General features: G+C 49.5%; 1 protein-coding gene across 4 annotated transcripts; it reads left to right on the top strand.

Moving 5' to 3' along the window:
• Positions 1-877: 877 nt before the first annotated feature.
• Positions 878-23130, top strand: PIGZ (phosphatidylinositol glycan anchor biosynthesis class Z). Of its 4 annotated transcripts, none has more exons than XM_058426807.1 (4): positions 2899-2979; positions 3459-13373; positions 17618-17828; positions 20801-23130. In XM_058426807.1, the coding sequence occupies exons 3-4, from the start codon at positions 17711-17713 to the stop codon at positions 22327-22329; spliced, it is 1647 nt and encodes a 548-aa protein (XP_058282790.1). In that variant the 5' UTR covers positions 2899-2979; positions 3459-13373; positions 17618-17710; the 3' UTR covers positions 22330-23130. The 4 variants fall into 4 exon arrangements, with proteins under 4 accessions (XP_032027851.1, XP_058282790.1, XP_058282791.1 ...); XM_058426808.1 differs by having other exon boundaries at positions 2908-3586; positions 3779-13373; XM_032171960.2 differs by lacking the exons at positions 2899-2979; positions 3459-13373 and adding an exon at positions 878-1069.
• Positions 23131-23840: the final 710 nt, after the last annotated feature.

Here is a 23840-nt window from a genome sequence, read left to right as displayed (position 1 = left end):
CGTCCCCGCCTGCGGAACGCGGAGGGGCAGCACGGCCCGCGCCCGGCCACTCGAACCTGCTCCCCGGCGCCGCGTGACCGTGTCAGGTCCCCGTCAGCCTCGCTGTGCCGACCCCCGGGCGCCTCCACAATGGCCCGGAGGCCACTGAGGCCTGGACGCCTGGGTTACACGAGGCTCTCCCACCCCGACAAGCCCGCCGATCCCACAGGCACAGGCTGAGGAGAGGGAACCGCCGCGCCTGCCCCGCGCGCCGCCGCCGACCCCTCTGGGTCGCACTTCCCCGCGGACGCCGCTCTCACGCGCAGGGAGAGGCCCCTCAGGGTCCGCCCGGAGCGGCTCCTGCGGGGGTCGCGGCTGTTCTCCCAGCCTCCTCTCGCCTTCACTTTCCTGTCAGGTCTGGGGCTGGCAGTTCCCAGGCAGTCACGCCGGGGAACACCTCACACACGCGGATCACCGCGGGGCTCAGCAGCCTCCCTGTGCGCTGAGTCACTTGTCATGAGTGACTCCATTGTGAGGCGTTTCGGGCCACGAAGCAGGACCGTGGGCCGCACTCCGGGTCCGCGCCCTGCCCTCGCCGACCTCCCGCGCGTGGAAGGGGGACGGCGGCGGCGGAGCTCCCCGCCACAGAGAGCCCCGAAATGGTCATTCCGAACAGGAGAAGCGTGGCCTGGGGTTCCTGGTTTAAGAGGCCCCCGCGCTGAAAGGCTGTTCGCCGAGGAGGGGCTGCCGGGGAGGGAGCCTGAGCGCGGCGGAGCGAGACCCGTCCCCGCCTGGCGTGGCCCGGCCCGAGGGACAGCGGCGCCCCCAGGACCCTCCCCAGCGTGGCCCCAGCTCGCTCCGGGACCGCGGGGACGTACACGGCGGCCCCGCCCGCGCGCTCCTCCTCCCTCCCGGCCGGCCCTGCGCAGGCGGCGGTGGCCCCGGTCTCCGCGCTGCTGAGGCGCGCCCGGCCGCTCCCACGGCCTCCCCTCCGCCCTGCGGTCCCGCCGCCTCCGGGGCCGCCTGGGACCCTGGCCCTCGCCGGGCAGGACGCCGCCAGCGCTGAAGGCGCAGCCCGGAGGCCGCGCGGGTGAGTCGGTGCGCAGCCCCAGCGGCTCCAGAGGAGCGGGTGCGGGGAGGGCGAGGGGACCCCAGTCGGCTCCGTTCCCACCTTGCGCGCAGCCGGGAGACCAGCAGGCCCAGCCTCTAGGGAGGAGGGCAGGGGAGCTGGGGGCCGCCCCCCACGTTCTCGCAGGCACCTGTCCCTAGGCCGGGGTCCGCTGGCTCAGAGCACTGACCCGCCCCGGACCTAGGGGGACGGAGGCAGCGGTGACATTTGCCCAGGAAGGGCGGCCGTGGGTAAACTCCACTCCAGAGCACGGGCCTGGGCCCAGGTTGAGGCCTGGGGTTGAATCCGCTTCTGCTAGAGGCCAGTGTTCTCAGGGAGGCCCATAACCGGACTGGGTCTCAGTTCCCCCAGGTATGAAACAGGGACAGGGCATGAGGAGGGAACCATGCCACGCTGCAAAGCTCTGAGCACGAAGCCGAGAAGAATCTCGGCTCCTGGCCTCGGGGGCTGCACTTCGGGCCAGGCCTGCACTCCCAGGATGCGAGCATGGCCTCCTGGCCCAGGGGTGGCATGGGGGCGCGGAAAAAGCAAAGGCGACCCTGCCAGGGAGCGCCCAGCGCTCCGGTTGGTGGTCATGGGGCCTTTGCGTGGGACTCACAGTGTGGCCGGGAAAGTTCTGTAATGAGGACATTTCTCATCATTCCTTCTTCTCAAAAGTCATTCGTCAGCCCCAGACACCTTTGCCTCGGAAAACTAGGAACTACTTTCAAAATCCTCAACACCCCCATCTCCTGCTACAGAGCGTAGTCCCCACTTTGCAGAGGCGCACTGCAAGGTCGCGGGTGGTTAAATGGTGCCCCTCCTTGATGAAGATGCCTTGCTCTCTTTCACTCTCTTTATGTGTGTTTAATGTTGTGTGTTGCGTTCTCTGTGAAGCGAAGGATAAACACGGGCCCTTTCAGGCAACCAGATGAAGAAGGCGGCCAGCATCAGATCTTCCCATGCTTCAAGGTGGAGCACCCTGCGGGGTTTACTGCAGCGCTCAGGGTCAAAGTGAGGATGCAATGCGGCACCAAAAGGCAAATGTACTCTGGAGAGCCACTCTCACCTTGTACCCCTGAAGTAGACCCCGAGGACTGGAGGACTGGAACACGATCTTAGTCCTGAGGGCCGGAGAAGCAGCCTTTGGTGGTTGCGCAGGGGCCCGGCTTTTCCCGAAGTCTTAAAGCCTGCTCCAAATGCCAGATTCAGAGAAAGGGGCCGAACCTTGGGCCCGCCGCCTTCTCCCATAAGCCGCGACCCAGCAGCTTTGTTAGGAAGTTTACATATGAAGGTAGGGACCTTTCTTGGAATGAGCCACACGCGATGGCTCTGCCATTCCGGACGGTGCTCGTTCACTGCTGTCCCTGGAGCAGACACGGTTCTGCGTACACACTTGGGCGCCGGAGAAACATGGGGCACCAAAAGCGGGCCCAGGCCCTCGGACTCAGCAGACTGGACAGGTGTCCCCATCACCTGCGGCTGGCAGCAGCAGTGTTTCTACTCCCTTCCCTCCCCTCCTCCCGCCCCACAGATGTGCTGTCTTTCCCGGCCTCCCCCCGTGCCCAGCACAGTAGTTTCTGCTTGGCTGTTCCCCTGTCTCCCAGATGGTCTCTCCTTGCTGCTTGCCCTACACATTCTCCCACACACGCGCGCGGGATGCCCCTGGCAGCGTGTTTGTCAATGCCTGCTCCCCTGCCCCACAGTCCAATCTCCATGACTCTGGGCCCTGTCCCTTCATTCTAAAGCCTTCCGCTCACGAGCCCTCCCAAGGACCGACCCCCAGGAGGCTACTGGAGATGCAGGATGTGGACCCGCACCCTGATAGATCCCTCTGAATGAATGAATGAATGAATGAATGAATGAGCAGGCTGCATCTTGATTAGGTTAAGGTGAGTGGTTGCCACGCTTGGCGTTGGCTCTGTCCCCTGGGATAAAAGGCGAGGCAGCCACATGGACAGCTCCTCCAGTGAGGTCTCAGACTGGAGAGACGCCAGCGGGCGGGGGTCGTTCCCTAGAGCTGCCGCATTTGTTATGGTCGATGCCCCACTACGTTGTCACCTTCTCCGGAGGACCTCCCGCACTGTCCTTGACAGATGGGCCCCAGTGGGCCCACCCAGGCTGGAGTTGAATCTCAAAGGGATTCCATGCCTGGGAGACCTCGGCTAAGCAGGGCAGAGAAATAATCAGACAACAGTCAATGCATGGCGCCTGCAGAGTTTTGCACAGGGTCCTTCAGACGGAGGTTAGGGAAGGCTTCTTGGGGGTTAGGGCAGTTAAGCAAAATGGATAAAGAAAGCAACCACTTATGTCTGCATATTTTCTTCATTTCATATTCACAACAGCCCTGAGATAGGTACTTGTTTTACAGCTGAGGTATAAATTGGGGTTCAGAGAGATTGAGTGCTTTCACCATGAACAAGTGACAGAGAGCAAGGACTTGAACCGGGTTACTTGATGCCACTGCTGGTCTTAACCTCCATGTTATTAGCATATTGGGTAAGTGAAACCAGGTGAGCCAAGAAGCTGGGGTGAGAAACAGCACAGAATAGAGGAGAGGGCTGCAGAAGGCGTGATGTTTCTGGAGCACCGAATTCTACTCACGAACACAGGAGTGGAGGCGGGAAGGGGACACTGGAAGCCGTGGAGGGCCTTGTCAGCCACAGTAAGGAATGTGGACCTGGTCCTCAGGGTGGTGAGGGGATGGCCCCCCATCCAGAGGTTTCTCACAGGGGAGTGATTCAGCCTGTCTCTGCCGCAGTCAGGAGGAAGGATGCAGTGAGAGAGGGAAAGTGGAGAGGCGGATGGCGGTGCAGTCTACTCCAGGTCATGCTTCTTAACATCTCCCTCATTATTCATACACGGAAAATGATTGCTGTTGTATGACACACTGGTTAACAAAGGAGGGGGCTGTTTGCAGACAGAAACAACCAACCCAGGGCTTCCAGCCATCCAAAGATTCTGCATAGCCAGCCACCCCTAAGGCTAAGAAATCCCAGGCACATGCGCACCAGTCACAGCATACCTGGACTCAGACAGTGACAGTGGAGAATGAGGAACAAGAGCTGGGTTCAAGGAATAATTAGCAAGCAACATTGGCATTACATAGCGAAGGGACAAAGGAGGAGGGAGATAGCCCGTGGGATTCTGGACTAAATTGGGCAAATGGTATGACATGGTTAGGCTTTTGTGTCCCCGCCCCAATCTCATCTTGAATTGTAATCCCCAAGTGTTGAGGTAGAGACCTGGTGGGAGGGGATGGGATCATAGGGCGGTTTCCCCCATGCTGTTCTTGTGATAATGAGGGAGTTCTCATGAGATCTGATGGTTACATAAGCGCCCGTCATTTCCTCCACTCACACTCTCTCTTGCCACCTTGTGAAGAAGGTGCCTGCTTCCCCTTCTGCTATGACTGTAAGTTTCCTGAAACCTCCCCAGCAATGTAGAACTGTGAGTCAATTAAACCTCTTTTATTTAGAAATTGCCCAGTCTTGGGCAGTTTTTTATAGCAGTGTGAGAATAGATTAACACAGTAAATTGGTACCAGGAGTTTGGGACACTAATACATGGTAGTTCCCTCATTGCTGTAGGGAGCTTGGGGACAGGGCTGGTTCCAGGGAAGGTGATGAGTTCTTCTGGGCTGCCCTGTGTTTGAAGTAGGTACAGAAGCCTAACAGGCAGTGGAGCAGGGCAGTGGAGTCAAACAGACCGGGTCCAACTTCCAGCTTCACCGACTTATTAGTTCCGTTACCTTTTGCAAAAAACCTGTTCATTTGTCTGTAAAACAGGGATAAGAATAGGTTTATAGAGGCTGAGGTGGGAGGATTGCTAGAGCCTGGGAGGCGGAGGTTACAGTGAGCTGAGATCATGCCACTGCACTCCAGCCTGGGTGACAGAGCAAGATGCTGTCTTAAAAAAAAAAAAAAAAAGGATAAGGTTATAGACTTGTGATAATTAAATAAGGTACAAAGCCTGGAAGGTAATATGTATCTAATAAATGGCAGTGCTAGGCTGGGCACGGTGGCTCACGCCTGTAATCCCAGCACTTTGGGAGGCCGAGGCAGGTGGATCATGAGGTAGGAGTTTGAGACCAGCCTGGCCAAGATGGTGAAACCCCATCTCTACTAAAAATACAAAAATTAGCCAGGCGTGGTGGCACATGCCTGTAGTCCCAGCTACTCAGGAGGCTGAGGCAGAAGAATCGCTTGAACCTGGGAGACAAAGGTTGCAGTGAGCCGAGATCGTGCCACTGCACCTAGCCTAGGCGACAAGCAAGACTCCATCTCAAAAAAATTAAAAAAAAAAAAAAATAGTAGTGCTAGGCCGGGCACGGTGGCTCATGCCTGTAATCCCAGCACTTTGGGAGGCCGAGGTGGGTGGATCACGAGGTCAGGAGATCGAGACCATCCTGGCTAACACAGTGAAACCCCATTTCTACTAATAATACAAAAAATTAGCCACTCTGGTGGCCGTCGCCTGTAGTCCCAGCTACTCGGGAGGCTGAGGCAGAAGAATGGCGTGAACCCGGGAGGCGGAGCTTGCAGTGAGCTGAGATCGCGCCGCTGCACTCCAGCCTGGGCGACAGAGCGAGACTCCGTCTCAAAATAAATAAATAAATTAATTAATTTAAAAAATGGTAGTGCTATTATTATTGTTATAGTATTCCTTATTATTATCAGTAAATCTGAAGCTCAGAAAAGAAGCAATTTCAGAAGGCATCAAGTAGAAATGGAAACCATGAGAGTAAATGAGATGATCCGGAAGAGTGTATATGGAGGACGTTGAAGACCAGGAACATTGACATTTAAGGGGTGGACAGAGGAAGAGGAGCCTAAGAACAAATGGCCTGAGGAGGAGGAAAGCTGTGCGAGCCCGTGGAAGCCACGTGCAGCAGCCACACAGCTGATCCTCTGCCTCCTTCCTCCTTCCTAACAGAACCTGTTGTTAGGGTAAAGCTCCCACAGTCCTAGCTCCAACCCAGGAGTGAGTCTTCATCAGTAATCTCATTTCCCTTGCCAGTGGCTGGTTTGGGAAGGTGTATTTGATGCAGTTCTGTTCAACAGCACTTGATAGAAAGTCTGCTGGTGAACTTCTGGAAAAGATTTCCTTGATCTTAAAAAGAAATGCAGGTGCAAATCAAAACCACAATGAGATACCACTTCACACCCACTGAGATGGCTGGAATCCAAAAGTCAGATAACAAGTGTTGGTTAGAACCGTCATACCTTTCTGGTGGGAATGTAAAAGACACAGCCACTTTGGAAAACAACCGGGAAGTTTCCCCAAATGATTAAACATAAAGTTACCACAGGATGCAGGGACTTTACGTATATACCAAGAGAAATGAAGACATATGTCCACGAATAAACTTGTACACAAAAGTTTATAGTAGCACTGTTTACAATAGCCAAAACATGGAAACAACTCAGAGGTTCATCAATAGATGAGTGGACACACAAAATGTGGTATATCCACACAATAGGATATCACTTGGCCATGAAAAGTAAGGACGCACTGATACCTGCTACAACATGGATGAACCATGAAAACATTCTGCTAAGTGAAAGAAGCCAGCCACAAAGGCCTCCAGACTGAAGGGGGCCTGCCCCTCCACACCTGTGGGTATTTCTCGCAAGGTGGAGACAAGAGACTGAGAAAAGAAGTAAGACACAGAGACAAAGTATAGAGGAAGAAAAGTGGGCCCAGGGGACCGGCGCTCAGCAAGTGAGGACCTGCACCGGCACTGGTCTCTGAGTTCCCTCAGTATTTATTGATCATTATCTCCACTATCTCAGTGAGGGGGATGTGGCAGGACTCTAGGGTAATGGTGGGGAGAGGGTCAGCAGGAAAACATGTGAGCAAAAGACTCTGTGTCATCAGTAAGTTTAAGGAAAGGTGCTGTGCCTGGACGTGCACGTAGGCTAGATTTATGCTTAACTTTACCTAACAACTCAGTGCAGTGGAAATCAGTATTGCCGCCAGCCATAGGGCGGTTTTCTCCCATCTCAGTAAATAGAATGTATGATCAGGTTTTACACCAAGACATTCCATTCCCAGGGGAGCAGGAGACAGATGCTTTCCTCTTAACTGCAAAGAGGCCTTCCTCTTTCACTAATCCTCCTCAGCACAGACCTTTTATGGGTGTCGGGCTGGGGGATTGTAAGGTCTTTCCCTTCCCACAAGGCCATATCTCAGGCTGTCTCAGTGGGGGGAAACCTGGACAGTACCCAGGCATTCTGGGGCAGAGGTCCCTGCAGCTTTCCGCAGTGCACTGTGTCCCTGGGTAATCGAGAATGCAGAATGGCAATGACTTTCACCAAGCATATGGCCTGCAAACACATTTTTAACAAAGCACATCCTGCACTGCCCTAAATCCATTAAACCTTGAGTCAATACAGCACACGTTTCTGTGAGCACAGGGTTGGGGCTAAGATTACAGATTAAGCTAAGATTACAGCATTTCAAAGCAGAATAATTTTTCTTAGTACAGATCAAAATGGAGTTTCTTATGTCTTCCTTTTTCTACATAGACACAGTAACAGTCTGATCTCTCTTCCTTTTCCCCACACGGACCTTACGATTTCATGCATAGGGAAGTTCAGGATAGGGAACTCTATAGAGACAGAAAGTAGATTAGTGGTTTCCAGTGTCTGGGGTGGTGGACAAGGATGGGAGGTGATAACTCAATGATACGGGGTTCTTCTTGAGTGATGAAAATTTATAAAATTGACTGTGGTGATGGTTGCACCTGTCTACGAATATACCAAAAACCATTGAATTGTACACTTTAAATGAATTGTATGGTATATTAATTATATTTCAATAAACCTGTTTTAAAAAGAGATAGCCTCAAAAATACAGACACTTCTCAGTGTTGTCATGTCTGGATGGGATGGCTGGAACTAAGCGTTATGTCCACACAAAGAGAAAGGCAGCATCAAGGCTGACCTGAGAAGCAGCAAGGGACCCTGGCAGTACCAAGCCTGGTTGTTTTTTTATGTGACATGATGAATTGTTTCCTGCTTTTTCTTTTAAGAGATGGGGGTCTCACTGTGTTGCCAGGCTGACCTTGAACTCCTGGGGTCAAGCAATCCTCCTGCCTCTGCCTCCCAAGGAGCTGGGACTACAGGGGTGCACCACCACACCTGGCAACATGATGAATTGTTGAAGCAGCTCGCATTGTTTTTGTTGTTGTTGTTGTTTGCAAACAACTAAACGTTTTATGCAAAAAGGAGTTAATATAGGGAATTAGCTGCTTAAAAACCTTTGGAAGTGCTTGGTGATCAAGCTCTAGGCTGAATCCCCAGGAATGACTCCCAGAACACTGCAAAACTGACCAACGGAGCTACTACTTCTGTCCCCTATCAGGAAGTGGGGACTCAGGAGACCAACACTGGAACAATTGCATTCAAGAACACAGCACTTTAATTATGACTCAGTGTTAGAAAGCCATTGCCAAACCACCACAGCCGCCCGTCAGCAGCACCCAACGAAGCCGGTGAATGAACATGGAATACTACTTCAGAAACTGTATCCATCTCCTATACCTTACTTGCTAGAAGAAAACAGTCAAAGCAGCAGGAAGATGGTATTTATTTGACTTCCACCTTCCAGATGTGTCTCATTTAATGACCAACTTATTTGCTCTTTATTCCTACTTCCGTCTCAGATCTATCTGGAACCATTTTTCCTTCTGCCTGATATATATTCTTTATAATTTTCTGAAGATCTGCTTGTGAAGACCTTTCAGTTTTGGTTTTCTTGAAAATCTCTTTATTTTGTCCTTGTTCTTGAAAGATTTTTTTCTTTCTGGGCATAAAGGATAGGCGGGTAGTTGTTTTCTTTCTTTCTTTCTCTTTCTTTCTTTTTCTTTCTTTCTTTTCTCTCCACCCTTCCTTCTTTCTTTCTTCCTTTCATCTTTTTTCTTTTTCTTTTTTTTTTTGAGACAGAGTCTTGCTTTACCGCCCAGGATGGAGTGCAGTTGTGCAATCTCGGCTCACTGCAAACTCTGTCTCCCAGGTTCAAGCAATTCTGCCTCAGCCTCCTGAGTAGCTGGGATTACAGGTGCACACCACCACGCCCAGCTAATTTTTGTCTTTTTAGTAGAGACAGGGTTTCACCATATTGGCTAGGCTAGTCTCAAACTCTTGACCTCAGGTGATCCACCCGCCTCGGCCTCCCAAAGTGCTGGGATTACAGGTGTGAGCCACCGCTCCCGACCGTTATTTTCTTTTAACAAATGAATACTGTCATCCTTAAGGGCCTATTAGCTGCAGCCACTTCTGATACCAAATGGTGAAGGTTCAGTACAAGAAATAGAAGCCAGCAGAAAAGGAATTTGATACAGGCAAATAGGTAGTAAAAATCATTCGGTACACTGAAAAATGATCTCTATTCGGGCCTCCAGGAAAAACTCTCTGAACACCCAGAAGTAACTCCATAAAGTAGCGACCACTCTTGCAACAGTCAGGCTACTGTAAAGCCACCTGTAGAACTTAGCTGGGTTTCGTAACACAGCACTGTGGCCACCATAACTGCAGCTGTGTCCTCCATTCCCACAAAGCGGGGACTGGATAGTGGAAAGCTGATGCACGAACACCCCATGTCTTCAACGATCTTGTTTCCCAGGAGAAAACAAAGAAAACTGCAAAAATATGGCCTGTCTCACATCTGCTTTCTAAATTCTGAAAACCTAATTTGCATAACCCAACTTCAAGAGTATCCACAAAATGTAGCTTTTTGTTTCCCACCCCTCACAGTACAGTAAGACACCCTAAAAGGAGCTAGGAATAGTGGAAGGATCCCTGCTGTCAAATGGCAGGCAGTGCGGGAGCCTGAAGTGGCCAATGGTTTTGACAACGCGGAGGCCAAGGAGGCGAGAGCACTCTCTCTAAAAAAAAAATGAAATTAAAAAGCGAGGAGTGAATTCAGTGAATGCAGATGGTTTGAGGATCCCTGTGAAGGGAGGAGGAGAGAAAGGTAGTAGTAGAAAGAGGGGACATACAGTTTCAAGGGAGTTTTGGTTGGTTGTTTCTCTAAGAATGGTAGAGAGATTCACGTGTCTATTGATGGAAAGGAAGGTGTCAACCAAAGAGAACAGAGGGAAGGAGTAGATGCATGATGGAAGGAGAACTTGCAGCTGGTGGGAGGGGATGCTCATGATATATGGAAAGATGGTCATACTTTGCTAAGTGACAAAGCAAATTTTAAAGCAAACATTGTATGATCCCCTTCCATTTACAAATATATAATAGATACATTGAAAATACTCACTGAATTGTCAGACATCCCTTACAGAGACAAAACTCAATTTCAGTGTTGCAAAGCTACACTACTGAGATGGAGCAGCCCCAGGCAATGGCACAGGCTTGGGCAGGGTGTGTAGTAACTGGAGGGCAAAATAAGAGTGGGTGAGGGTGAGATAGAGGACAGCAGAGCCATGCTATCGAAGGCCACATGCCCATGAGACTGGCTTGTTCATAGCGGAAGTCATGATGCCAACTTGCCCACCCTCCCATACGCTGAGGAACAGCCTGCCATCAGTTCTTCTGGAGCCCAGCTCAGAGACCTAGGTATAGCATCCTCCATTCCCACTCACCCTCAGCAGATGCCTTCAGCAGTTGTGGAGATATACAAGTTCCCCCATAGTAGTTTTGAGATACATCCTGTGATTGCAACATAGTCCCCTCATGTTTCCTGCACCCCTCCCCCAAATCATGACCAGAAGGATCTGCTGACCAAGGCTGTCTCTTAAATATATGACTTCCTTGAGAATAACTGGACACAGCTTAAACTAATTTAGCTTTTCTCAATCCCTGTCTTAACTCTCAACATGACTATTTCTTATGCCAACGTTATGCCAAAGTGTAGATATATAAGAATAAACAAATATAATCCTATATTTTCCAAGAAAATCATATATCAAAATGTTAACAGTGTTTTTTGTTTGTTTGTTTTTTGTTGTTTTTTGTTTTTGACGAAGTCTCGCTCTTGTCCCCCAGGCTGGAGTGCAGTGGCGCGATCTTGGCTCACTGCAAACTCTGCCTCCCATGTTCAAGCAATTTTCCTGCCTCAGCCTCCCGAGTAGCTGGGATTACAGGCGCCCACCACCACGCCCTGCTAATTTTTGTATTTTTAGTAGAGATGGGGTTTCACCATGTTGGCCGGGCTGGTCTCAAACTCCTGACCTTAGGTGATCCACCGGCCTCAGCCTCCCAAAGTGCTGGGGTTACAGGCATGAGCCACCGCGCCCAGCCTAACAGTGTTTTTTTGAGTGACAGGAACTGCATGTAATTTCCATTTTCCCCTTTTGGCTTATTGCACTTTTTACTTTTTCTACAACAATCTTGTATTATGTTTATGAATAGAAATAAAATAAAGGTTGTTAAACAGGACACAAGTGGAAAGTTGTCCTTGAATTATAAAAGGAATAAAGTGCTGAAAATAACTAAAATGCTGGATAAAATAGTATGTAAGCCGAATAAAATGTAAGTAGTACTTGGGCATGAAGACAGGGACTTAGAGAGGTATGCAAAGCGCAGGAGCCAGATTTGGACTTGAGGATACATACAAAACTGTGAATTTGAGAGCCTCCTTGGCTTCCTCATTATCCAAACCACTGGCCACTCCAGGCCCCTACATTGCATGCCATTTGACAGCAGGGATGCCTTCCACTCTTCCTATCTCCTTCTAGGGTGTCTTATTGTACTGTAAAGGCTAGGAAACAAAAAGCTATTTTTTGTAGATACCCTCAAAGTTGGGTTATGCAAATTAGGTTTTCAGGACTTGGTAGCTTCTCGGGACTAGCAGGACGGAAGATAAAACCTACTGCCCACCAGGAGGGAAGCCTAACAGGAGACTCCCCGCAAAACTGTGACTCTAGAGAGCCACGTTCTAATATAAAGGTAGCCTAAGAAATAAATTTGGCCGGGCACGGTGGCTCACGCCTGTAATCCCAGCACTTTGGCAGACTGAGGCCGGCGGATCACGAGGTCAGGAGTTCGAGACCAGCCTGGCCACATGGTGAAACCCCGTCTCTACTGGAAATACAAAATTAGCTGGGCATGGTGGCGCGTGCCTGTAATCCCAGCTACTCAGGAGGCCGAGGCAGGAGAATTGCTTGAACCCGGGAGGCAGAGGTTGCAGTGAGCCAAGATCAGGCCATTGCACTCCAGCCTGGGTGACAGAGCAAGACTCTGTCTCAGAAAGAAAAAAAAAAGAGGAAGAAAAAATATTCCATCCCTACAGGACTGAAAGGAAAATTGCCCTTGTTGGATCCTGATGCTAATCAAATTGAGCTGGGGGTGGGGTATCTCCCTTCAGAATTTGTAATCATGAGCCTGCCCTCATGAATTTACATGACCAGGCACTATCCCCCTTCCTAAAAGATAAACACACACACACACACACACACACACACACACACACACACACACACAAAACCTGGAGCCAAAAATTTGATTAGAAATGGTCCTAGGCTTGTAATGCCCACAGTTACCTGAGAGAAGCAAGTGTAAATCCTTTCAAGAGGAACTCAGAAATTTGCCTTCATCCCTGACCTCAAAGAATTCCCACGGTAATATTCCAAAGAAAATGAGCAGCCCCTAAATAAAATAATTTACTAACTATACAAATAAACAGGGCACTATGAGTGAGATCCAGCAGAAACAAGACAGCAGATTCAGATCCAGACTTTAGACGCTGGAGTTATCAAACCTAGTATATCCAACAAGTATGTTTGATATCATTTAATAAATAAAAGAGAGTCTTGAAAATATCATAAAAGAGCAAGCAGATGTGGAAAAAAATCAAACAACTTGTAGAAATGAAAAATATAACAACTGAAATTTAAAACTCCATAGACAGGTTTAACATCTAGATAGAACAGAACTTACCCGACATATAGCCAAGAGAGCTAAAGATAGGGAAAATATGAAATAGAACTTAAAGAGACATGGAAGATAGACTGAGAAGGTCTATGATATGGTTTGGCTGTGTCTTCACTCAAATCTCATCTTGAATTATAGCTCCCATAATTCCCACGTGCTGTAGGAGGGACCTGGTGGGAGATAATTGAATTATGGGGGTGGTTTCCCTCATACTGTTCTCGTGGTAGTGAGTAGGTCTCACGAGATCTGATGGTTTTGTAAGGGGAAACCCCCTTTGCTTCCTTCTCATTTGCTTGCTTCTCATTCGTTTGCTTCTCATTCGCTTTTTGCCTGCTGCCATATAAGACGTGCCTTTGCCTTCCACCATGATTGTGAGGCCTCCCCAGCCACGTGGAACTGTGAGTCTATTAAACCTCTTTTTCTTTATAAATTACCCAGTTTCGGGTATGTCTTTATCAGCATCATATAGTCTAATGAGGGATTACTTTCTATAAATGACAAAGGGCCCTAATCCACAGGTTCGAGAAGCCAAAAAACTTTCGACTATAATAAATAAAAAGAAATGTGCACCCAGAGTCATCATAGTGAAGACATATAACATAGTATACTAAATATTAAAATATTAAATAATATATGGTATTTTATAGCATATTGGAAACTGAGTATATGTAACTTCCAAACTGTTAGAGAGAAAAGAGAAAAAAAAACTAATCCAAAAGAAGGCAAGAAAGAACAAAAAAAAATTGAAAAAACAAGAAAAGAAAACACAAAATAAGATGGTAGAAATAAATGTGTCAATAATAACACTAAATTGGCCAGGCGCAGTGGCTCACATCTGTAATCCTAGCAGCTTGGGAGGCCAAGAAAGGCAGATCACCTGAGGTCAGGAGTTCGAGACCAGCATGGCCAACACGGCAAAACCCCATCTCTACTAAAAATACAAAAATTAGGCAGCCATGGTGGTGTGCACCTATAGTCCCAGCTACTCGGGAGGCTGAGGCAGGAGAATCACTCGAACCCAGGAGGGGCAGAGGTTGCAGTGAGCCAAGATCATGCCACTGCACTCCAGCCTGGGCAACAGAGCGAGACTATCTCAAAAAAAAAAAAAGAAAGAAAAGAAAAGGGTGGAAAATGATGTACCAGGTAAATACTAAGTTTCCAAAAAGTGTGTATAGCTACATTAATATCAGACAAAATATATTTTAGGACAAAACAGAACTAGAGATTAAAAGATTACTATATAATGATAAGATACTCAATTTTCCAATAAGGCATAACAATTATAAATTTCTACAAATATAATAATATAGCTTCAAAAATGAACTAAAATTGACAGAATTACAAGGAAAATTAGACAAGTCAACTATTTCATGAGCCAGTTCAACACACATTTCTGTGATTGATAAAATAAGCAGTAAAAAATCAATAAATTAAGAATATAAAAGATTTGGGCCAGGCAGGGTGGCTCATGCTTGTAATCCCAGCACTTTGGGAGGCCAAGGTGGGAGGATTGCTTGAGCCCAGGAGGTCAAGACCAGCCTGGGCAACATAGCAAGACCTTGTCTCTACAAAAAATTTAAAAATTAACCAAGGATGGTGGCACGTACCTGTCTTCCTAGCTACTCAGGAGGCTGAGGTCAGAGGATTGCTTGAGCCCAGGACGTCGAGGCTACAGTGAGCCATGATCGTGCCACTGCACTCCAGGCTGGGCAACACAGTGAGACCCTGTCTCAAAAAAAAAAAGATTTCAACAACACAACTAATAAGCTTGATCTAATGACAATTTCTAGAACTCTATATCCAGTAAGTATAGAATGTATGGTGTTTTCAAGCATCCATGGAATATCTACAAAAATGACCATTAAAAATTAAATCCTTCAACCATAAGGCATTAGTGGAAGAAGAAATTACAATGGCAATTAGAAATATTTAGAATCAAAAGTTGATGAAATTATTACATAGCAAAACTTGTGGTGTGCAGTTAATAGTGTATTTAGAGAAAAATCTGTAGCCTTTAACACTTCTCATAGAAAATAAGGTTCAAAATTAATGAGCTGTGTTCATATCAAAAGATTTGAAATAAAACAATAAAATAATCACCCAAAAGAGTAAAAGGAAAGAAAAAATAAAGATGAGCAAAGAAATTAAAAACAAGGGCAAAAGTTGATGTTTTGAAAAAATTCCCAAAATCAACAAAATTCTGGTGAGGATTATAAAGAAAGAAAAAAGAATGCACAAGTAAACCAATATTAGGAAAAAAATAAGTTTAGAATATAAGCTACAGTACAAACTACAGTTAGAAGATTTAGTTTCTAATGTTTGATAGCGGAGTAGGGTAACTGTAGTTAACAACGTTTTCTTTTTTAAAAAAATTTTATTGATTGACTGAGGCGGTCTTGCTCTGTCCCCCAGGCTAGAGTGCTGTGGCGTGATCTCAGCTCACCACAACCTCCACCTCCTGGGTTCAAGCAATTCTCGTGCCTCGGCCACCTGAGTAGCTGGGATTACAGGTGCACACCACCACACCTGGCTAAATTTTGTATTTTTTTGGTGGAGACGGGTTTTTGCCATGTTGGCCAGGCTGGTCTCGAACTCCTGACTTCAAGCAATCTGCCTGCCTCAGCCTCCCCAAAGGGTTGGGATTCCAGTCGTGAGCCACTGCACCCGGCTTTTTTTTTTTTGACAGGGTCTTGCTCTGTCACCCAGGCATAAGTGCAGTAGTGTGATCATAGCTCACTGCAGCCTCAAATTCCTGGGTTCAAGTGATCCTCTTGTCTCAGCCTCCTGAATAGCTGGGACTACCAGCACACACCACTGTGTCCAGCTATTTTTTCGTAGAAACGGGGGTCTCACTTTTCTGCCCAGGCTGGTCTGAACTCCTGGTTTCAAGCGATCCTTTCATCTCAGCCTCCCAAAGTTCTGGGATTATAGGTGTGAGCCACCTGACATTACACCTGAGAGCAAAGAACTATTTAAGGTCAGAATTTAAAATATCAAGAAGTCAGGGCAACATCACTATTTCTGGAGGAGGGACAAGCAGGTTGTCAAGCTTGCTTTCCTGTTCAGCAGCGATGCTCTGGACTTACAGATCCGGCATGCAATGGGCTCAGATTGTCACTGCTCTTTGAGTTACATAGCAAAACTTGTGAGATGCAGTTAATACTGTATTTGAGTTGAGGGAGTTAGAATTCTCATCATACAGAGTTACCAATGTTCCCATCACCTTCCAAAAGGCAGGTTCCAGGGTGTGTGAAAGTTGGAGGGAGTGACTGGAAACAATGGGGTTGAGTGTAATTTTCGCAGGGAAACGGGTGGCATCCGTTGACTTTCCCAAGTTTTCAGAAATGCAAGCAGCAGCCTGCCATGCTGGCCTGTGGATAGGAGCTGGAGATCAGGATGGGGCTGCAAGACCCAGATTTGTTGGGTACCCTAATCTTCCTTGCAAATGTCACATTGAGCAAATGTCTTATTTAGACCTTGTATAAGTCAGGGTTCTCCAGAGAAACAGAAACAATAGGGAATAGGCTTTATCATTTACTATGAAAATTAGCTCATGCAATTATGGGGGCTGGTGAAGTCCCACAATCTGACACCTGCAAGCTGGAGAACCAGGAAAGCTGGTGGTTTAATTCTGTCTGAGTCGGGAGCCTTAGAAACAGAGGCGCCTACAGTGTAACTCCCAGTCCTAGTCCGACGGCCTAAGAACTTGATTCAGGGAGGTGGGTTGGGGGGCACTGGTGTGAGACACAGAGTCTGAAGGCCCAAGAACCAGGAACACCGATGTCTGAGGCGGGAGAAGATGGCTATCCCAGCTGAAGAGAGTGCAAATTCACCCTTCCTCCACCTTTTTGTTTTATTCAGACCCTCAATGGGTTGGATCATGCCCACCCACATTGGTGTAGCTGATCCTTAGTCTACCAATTCAAAGGCTAATCTCAGCCGGGCGCGGTGGCTCACGCCTGTAATCCCAGGACTTTGGGAGGCCAAAGTGGGCGAATCATGAGGTCAGGAGTTCAAGACCAGCCTGACCAACATGGTGAAACCCCGTCTCTACTAAAAATACAAAAATTAGCTGGGTGTGGTGGCGTGTGCCTGTAATCCCAGCTTCTCGGGAGGCTGAGGCAGGAGAATCACTTGAACCCGGGAGGTGGAGGTTGCAGTGAGCCGAGATCATGCCACTGCACTCCAGCCTGGGTGACAGAGCAAAACTTCATCTCAAAAAACAAACAAACAAAAAAAACCACAATGAAGGCTAATCTCTCCCTGAAATACCCTTATAGACACTGCCAGAAATAATGTTCTACCAGCTATCTGGGTGTCTCTTAGCCCAGTCAAGTGGACACATAAAATTAACCATCAGACTCCTTAGCAAATATGATCAGCAAGTAACCGAGTTACTCAGCAGAGGCCTCCGTTTCCCCATCTGTAAAACAGGGATCCTAAGACCCACTGCCCCAGACTGTGGGAAGGATTAAATGAAATATGCATGTCAAGTGCCTGGCAGTTAGTGGGCATAGAGTATAAAGTAGCTATTATTATTATTGTCACTTTTATTAAATGACAGATCCATTTTGAGTTTGTTCAGACAGTTGAATATATTATAATTTACATCGTGATAACCAACAGGTGTTATCCTCAACAGATGCAGATCTGTGGATCCGGCGTAGCATCTGCAGCAGCTGGGACATCATTCCAGGTTTTGGGCCCGGTGTGTTAGCAACAACTGGATCTGAAGATGGCAGTCAGGGTGCTTTGGGGTGGCCTCAGCCTGTTCCGAGTGCTGTGGTGTCTCCTTCCACAGACGGGCTATGTGCACCCAGATGAATTCTTCCAGTCACCTGAGGTGATGGCAGGTAAGACTCCGCATGTGTGGCTGAGACGAGTTGCAGCAGAGTCTGGTTGAGAAGCTCACGGGAGACTTTGTGGGGAGGGAGTAGCATGTCTGTGCAGATGAGTAGTGAATCCACAAGCAGAGCAGCAGCCTCTCTTTCTGGGGTAAGAACTTGGAAGTGGGGACTTCGTATCTCCTTCCCGAGTGGTAACACTGACCTTCTGGGTAATGCTAATAAACCACCAGTCTCTTTGATGTATCCCTGCTTGGACCGACAACACAGGTCATTCAGAATGAGAGCTGTGTTGGACTTCCCAGGAGAACACTTTTAGAGTTGGGCTTCCCCAGTGTTTGGCAAGAGCTTCCATAGGGCTGTGATCTGAGATAATGAAACTTCTCTGCTGTAGATTCAAGTGAGGGGTAAGGGAACCCAGACCTGGGACACTCACTTATCTGTTAGGTGGTGTGGGACACACCATGAGGGTAGTTGCCTTGCCCATGCCGTCTCGCCCAAAGGCCTTGAGGCGTTTCAGATGTGATGGGCATATGGCATCATCCTCATAGTTCAAGACGGCTGCTTGAGTTCCAGCCAACAAGTCTACAGGCAGTCTTTCCAGCCAACAAAGGAGAAGGGCATTACTTCTCTCTTTAAGGTCATATTTTGAAGGTCGCATGCTTTTTGCCCATTTCTATCACACTGGGCAGAATGTATCATGAGGTCACACCTAGCTGCAAAGGAAGCTAAAAATTATAGTCTTTATATCTGACCAAGTGCCCAGATAAAGAGTCAAAGGAGTCAGATGCGGTGGCTCACGCCTGTAATCCCAGCACTTTGGAAGGCCAAGGCATGTGGATCACCTGAGGTCAGGAGTTTGAGACCAGTCTGGCCAACATGATGAAACCTCATCTCTATTAAAAATACAAAACATTAGCCGGGCATGGTGGCAGGCGCCTGTAATCCCAGCTACTTGGGAGGCTGAGGCAGGAGAATTGCTTGAACCCAGGAGGCGGAGGTTGCAGTGAGCCAAGATTGTGCCACTGCACTTCAGCCTGGGCAACAGAGCGAGACTCCGTCTCAAAAAAAAAAAAAAAAAAAGTCTCATGAAGGAGGAGGGAATAGACATTTTGGAGGCATCAGCTTTCTTTGCCACAGGGCTCAACAGGTGAATTTGTTTTTTAAGTTAAAAGGCTCATCTTCTTTCCCTCACATTTTTTTTAACCAGAAAAGCAGCCAGATAGATTTGATCCTGGATTTTGCTTCCCTTTCACCATCTAACATAGACAGATAAAACAGCTGAAAGGCTGGAGAAATAAGTAGCAGAATCAAAGAGCCTGAATGATCCCCAGGCTGTATAATCAGCTCAAAACAGCCAGCAGGTGATCAAGCAAGAGGCGCAGTGAACGATGAGGCTTGGAGTGGAGCTGCTTCCTCACCCCACCCCTCAGAGCTCTGGGGCGTTGGGGCACAGGGTTACAGAACAAGCAGCGAGTATTGCTTCAATTATGTAAGTACTACTTGGATATATTCTTCTTATAAAAAATTTAAGTATCATAGGCAGGGTGCAGTGGCTCACGCCTGTAATCCCAGCACTTTAGGAGGCTGAGGCGGGTGGATCACCTGAGGTCAGGGGTTCGAGACCAGCCTGGCCAACACGGTGAAACCCGTCTCTACTGAAAATACAAAAATCAGCTGGGCGCAGTGGCAGGTGCCTGTAGTCCCAGCTACTTGGAGGCTGAGGCAGGAGAATCACTTGAACCCCAGAGGTGGAGGCTGCAGTGAGCCAAGATAGCGCCACTGCATTCTAGCATGAGCGACAGAGTGAGACTCTGTCTAAAAAAAAAAAAAAAAAAAATTTAAGTATTGTAAACAAACTAAACATAAATCACCTCTGACATAACGCTGATGGCTTATCCCCTACCCCTCTTCGCTCCCCCCATCTCCTGATAAGTCATTATCAGAGATGGGGCTCTGCTGTCAAGCTTGACAGGTGTAAGGACAAGGGTCCTGGTCCTTGACTTTTGAGATCTTGGAACCCTGAGAAGAGGTTAGGCCTCCCCCACCTGCCTGCCTCCCACACACTCTTCCCAGGACACACTGCCGCCTCATCTCCCAGGGAGGCACCTCCTGCCCTCTGCACTCTGAGCTCCCCTGCACTTGCTTCTGCCGCTGCTTACAAATCCTCAAAATCCTAGCAGCTTAAAACTGCACCCATTTGGGAGTTCACAGTTCTGTCGATCAGAAGTGCGGCACGGGCTCTCTGCTCACAAGGTGGACATCAGCATATGGACTGGGCTGAGTTCTTGTCTGGAAGCTCTCTAATTCTAGCAGAATCTAGTTCATTTCAGCTGTGGAACCTATGGTGCGGTTTTCTTGCTCTTAGCTTTCAGAGGCCACCCACATTCCTAGCCAATGGCCTCTTCCATCTTGAAGCCAGCAGTGGCATGTCAAATCCTTCTCGTGCTTTGAATCTGGTGAAAACTCTGTTATTAAAAGATTGTTGTGATTGGGTCCGGCCCACCCCATAGTCTCCCTATTTTACAGTCAGTGCTCCTGTATACCGTAACCTAATCACAGCAGTACAGTCCATCCGTGGGCCAGGTGCAGTGGCTCAAACCTGTAATCCCAGCACATTAGGAGGCTGTGGTGGAAGAATGGGTTGAAGCCAGGAGTCTGAGATCAGCCTGAGTAACATAGCAAGAGCTATGATCTCACCACTGCACTGCGGCCTGGGTGACAGAGACGAAGGAAGGGAAGGGAGGGAAGGAAAGGGAAGGAAGGAAAGTAAGGAAGGAAGGGAAGGGAGGGGAGGGGAAGGAAGGAGGGAGAGAGGGAGGGAAGGGAGGAAGGGAGGAAAAAATCCATCCTGTGCACAGTCCCAGGGATTATGCAGGGCACACACCAAGGGGTGGGAAATGTGGGGTGCCATCCTAGAATTTTGCCCACTACAGCCCTGAGCTTGGTACTGGCTCACCTCTGCCTCTCTCTCTCTGCAGAGGACATCCTGGGCGTTCAGGCCACCCGGCCCTGGGAGTTTTACCCCAGCAGCTCCTGCCGCACGGTGGTCTTCCCCCTGCTGATCTCTGGCTCTACCTTCTGGCTGCTCAGGCTCTGGGAGGAGCTGGGGCCGTGGCCTGGCCTGGTGAGCGGCTATGTGCTGCTGGTGGGGCCACGGCTCCTCCTCACTGCTCTTTCCTTTGCTCTGGACGGGGCCGTGTATCACCTGGCCCCGCTGTTGGGGGCGGATCGCTGGAACGCCCTGGCCCTGCTGTCTGGTTCCTACGTCACCCTGGTCTTCTACACGAGGACCTTCTCCAACACCATTGAGGGACTCCTCTTCACGTGGCTGCTGGTGCTGGTATCCTCCCATGTAATGTGGGGCCCTACACGCAAGGAGCCTGCGCCGGGTCCATGGTGGCACAGCTGGCTTCTTGGCGGCATTGTGGCTGCTGGCTTCTTCAACCGGCCCACCTTTCTGGCCTTTGCTGTGGTCCCCCTCTACCTCTGGGGCACTCGTGGAGCCACAACCCCTGGCTTGAAGTCCCTGACCCGGGAGGCCCTGGTGCTGCTCCCTGGGGCGGCCCTCACAGCAGCGGTGTTTGTGGCCATGGACAGCTGGTATTTCTCCAGCCCCGCTACATCCAGGACCCTCGTCCTTACACCTGTCAACTTCTTGCACTACAACCTGAATCCCCAAAACCTGGCGAGGCACGGCACGCATGCGCGGCTCACTCACCTGGCAGTCAACGGCTTCCTGCTCTTCGGGGTGCTGCACGCCCAGGCCCTGCAGGCTGCGTGGCAACAGCTGCAAGTCGGCCTCCAGGCCTCTGCACAAATGGGCCTCCTGAGGGCACTGGGTGCCTGGAGCCTGCTGTCCAGCCCCAGGTCCTATCTCCTTCTCCTCTACTTCATGCCTCTGGCCCTGCTATCTGCCTTTAGCCACCAGGAGGCTCGGTTCCTGATTCCCCTCCTGGTCCCCCTGGTCCTGCTTTGTAGCCCACAGACCCAGCCTGTGCCTTGGAAGGGCACCGTGGTCCTCTTCAATGTCCTCGGCGCCTTCCTCTTCGGCTGCCTGCATCAGGGGGGCCTGGTGCCTGGCCTGGAGTACCTGGAGCAGGTGGTCCACGCCCCCGTGCTCCCAAGCGCACCCACCCACTACACAATCCTCTTCACTCACACCTACATGCCCCCCCGGCACCTCCTACACCTCCCAGGCCTGGGGGCACCAGTGGAGCTGGTGGACATGGGTGGGACTGAGGACTGGGTCCTGTGCCAAACCCTCAAAAGCTTCACCAGACAACCAGCCTGCCAAGTGGCTGGTGGGCCACGGCTCTGCCGCCTCTTTGTGGTGACGCCTGGCACCACCAGGCGTGCCGTGGAGAAGTGCAGCTTCCCCTTCAAGAATGAAACACTCTTATTTCCCCACCTGACCCTGGAGGATCCACCAGCCCTGTCCTCCTTGCTGAGCGGGGCTTGGAGGGACCACCTCAGTCTTCACATCGTGGAGCTGGGGGAAGAAACCTGACACTATGACGAGCACCCACTGCCCAAGACTCAGCCATGGAAGATGCTGCCCCACCTTCTACTTGGGTAGCTGGGCTGGGACGCTGGGACAGGACCCCGGTTCTCCTTCACGACTCCCACTGCTGCCTCTCCTGGGCACAGCTGTTAGCTGTTCTGCCTTCTGGGTGAGCTGGCACTCTTCTCCCTGAGACCAAAGATTTGACCTGTCAGTCTTGATGTCAAGGTCCCCAAAGACCAGGTTAAGCGACGACGCCTGTCTGTTCCTACCCTGTTGCTTCCAGCCACTGTGATGTTTGAAATATGTAATAGTACCTGGTTGTGAAAAAAGACAACGAACTGCTAGCGACTTTCCTCAATGACCTCTCCCAAACCTCCCATGATGCCTTACCCTTGCTGTCATGACAACTCTCTGGCTTCCTAAGACCCATCTGCCTATCGAAATATGTGCAAGTCAGTGAGACGAAGTATAGAGAACAGGTGGCCCAGATCCAGGGGACCCAACTTCTAGCCCCTTGGTCTGTCACCCCCTCGCTGTGTGATCTTGAGAAAGCCCCTTCCACTCACCCACCCCACCTCCCAGTCTGTTGGGATCAGAGGATCTTTGAGGTGTCTGCCAGCTAACATTGTGTCATTTCTGGAGTCCACAGTACATGTCCCCTGCCTCGACAGGCACAGCTCTCACAAAGCTCTTCAAGCATGGAAGTGGGAGTTGTGTTGTACTTCATGGCACTCTGATGCCTGCTGTCTCAGTGTTTGGTTATTATGCAAACAAGTAATGTTTGAAATATATAATAGCACTGGAGATTTTCTCCCTTCTTTTACTCCTGTTCCCGAGAGGTGGTGGGAAACTCTCCAGCCATTTCTGCACCTTGTCCTTGAGAGTCATTCTCCTGGCTGGGCATGATGGCTCCCACCTGTAATCCCAGTACTTTGAGAGGCCAAGGCAGGCAGATCTCGAGGTCAGGAGTTCAAGACCAGCCTGCCCAACATGGTGAAACGCCGTCTCTGCTAAAAATACAAAAATTAGCCAGGCGTGGTGGAGCGCACCTGTAATCCCAGCTACTCAGGAAGCTGAGGCAGAAGAATCACTTGAATCCAGGAGGCAGAGGTTGCATGAACCGAGATCCACTGCACTCCAGCCTGGGAGACAGAGCAAGACTCCGTCTTGGGGGAAAAAAAAAAAAAGGTCACTCTCCCAGATTAGGGAGCCAGATGTTCTTCCTCCTTAGAACCGTGGGTCTCAAGCCCTCCCATCCTGCCCCAGAGAGCAGAGAACACACAACGCTCAGCTAGTGTCTGGTTACCAGCCTCAATTTTTCCGATGGCTTCAAGCTTTCTAGATTGCATGATTAACTGTGCTGCCTAATTAGAAATGATCAGAGCTGGGTGTGGTGGCTCACACCAGTAATCCCAGCACTTTGGGAGGTGGAAGCAGGAGAACTGCTTGAGGCCAGGAGTTCAAGACCAGCCTGGGCAACAAAGTGCAATGCCATCTCAACCAAAAACAAAACA

Source organism: Hylobates moloch, unplaced genomic scaffold, assembly GCF_009828535.3.
Source record: "Hylobates moloch isolate HMO894 unplaced genomic scaffold, HMol_V3 SCAFFOLD_13, whole genome shotgun sequence".
NCBI classification, from domain to species: domain Eukaryota; kingdom Metazoa; phylum Chordata; class Mammalia; order Primates; family Hylobatidae; genus Hylobates; species Hylobates moloch.
This window is presented reverse-complemented; position numbering and strand designations above follow the sequence as displayed.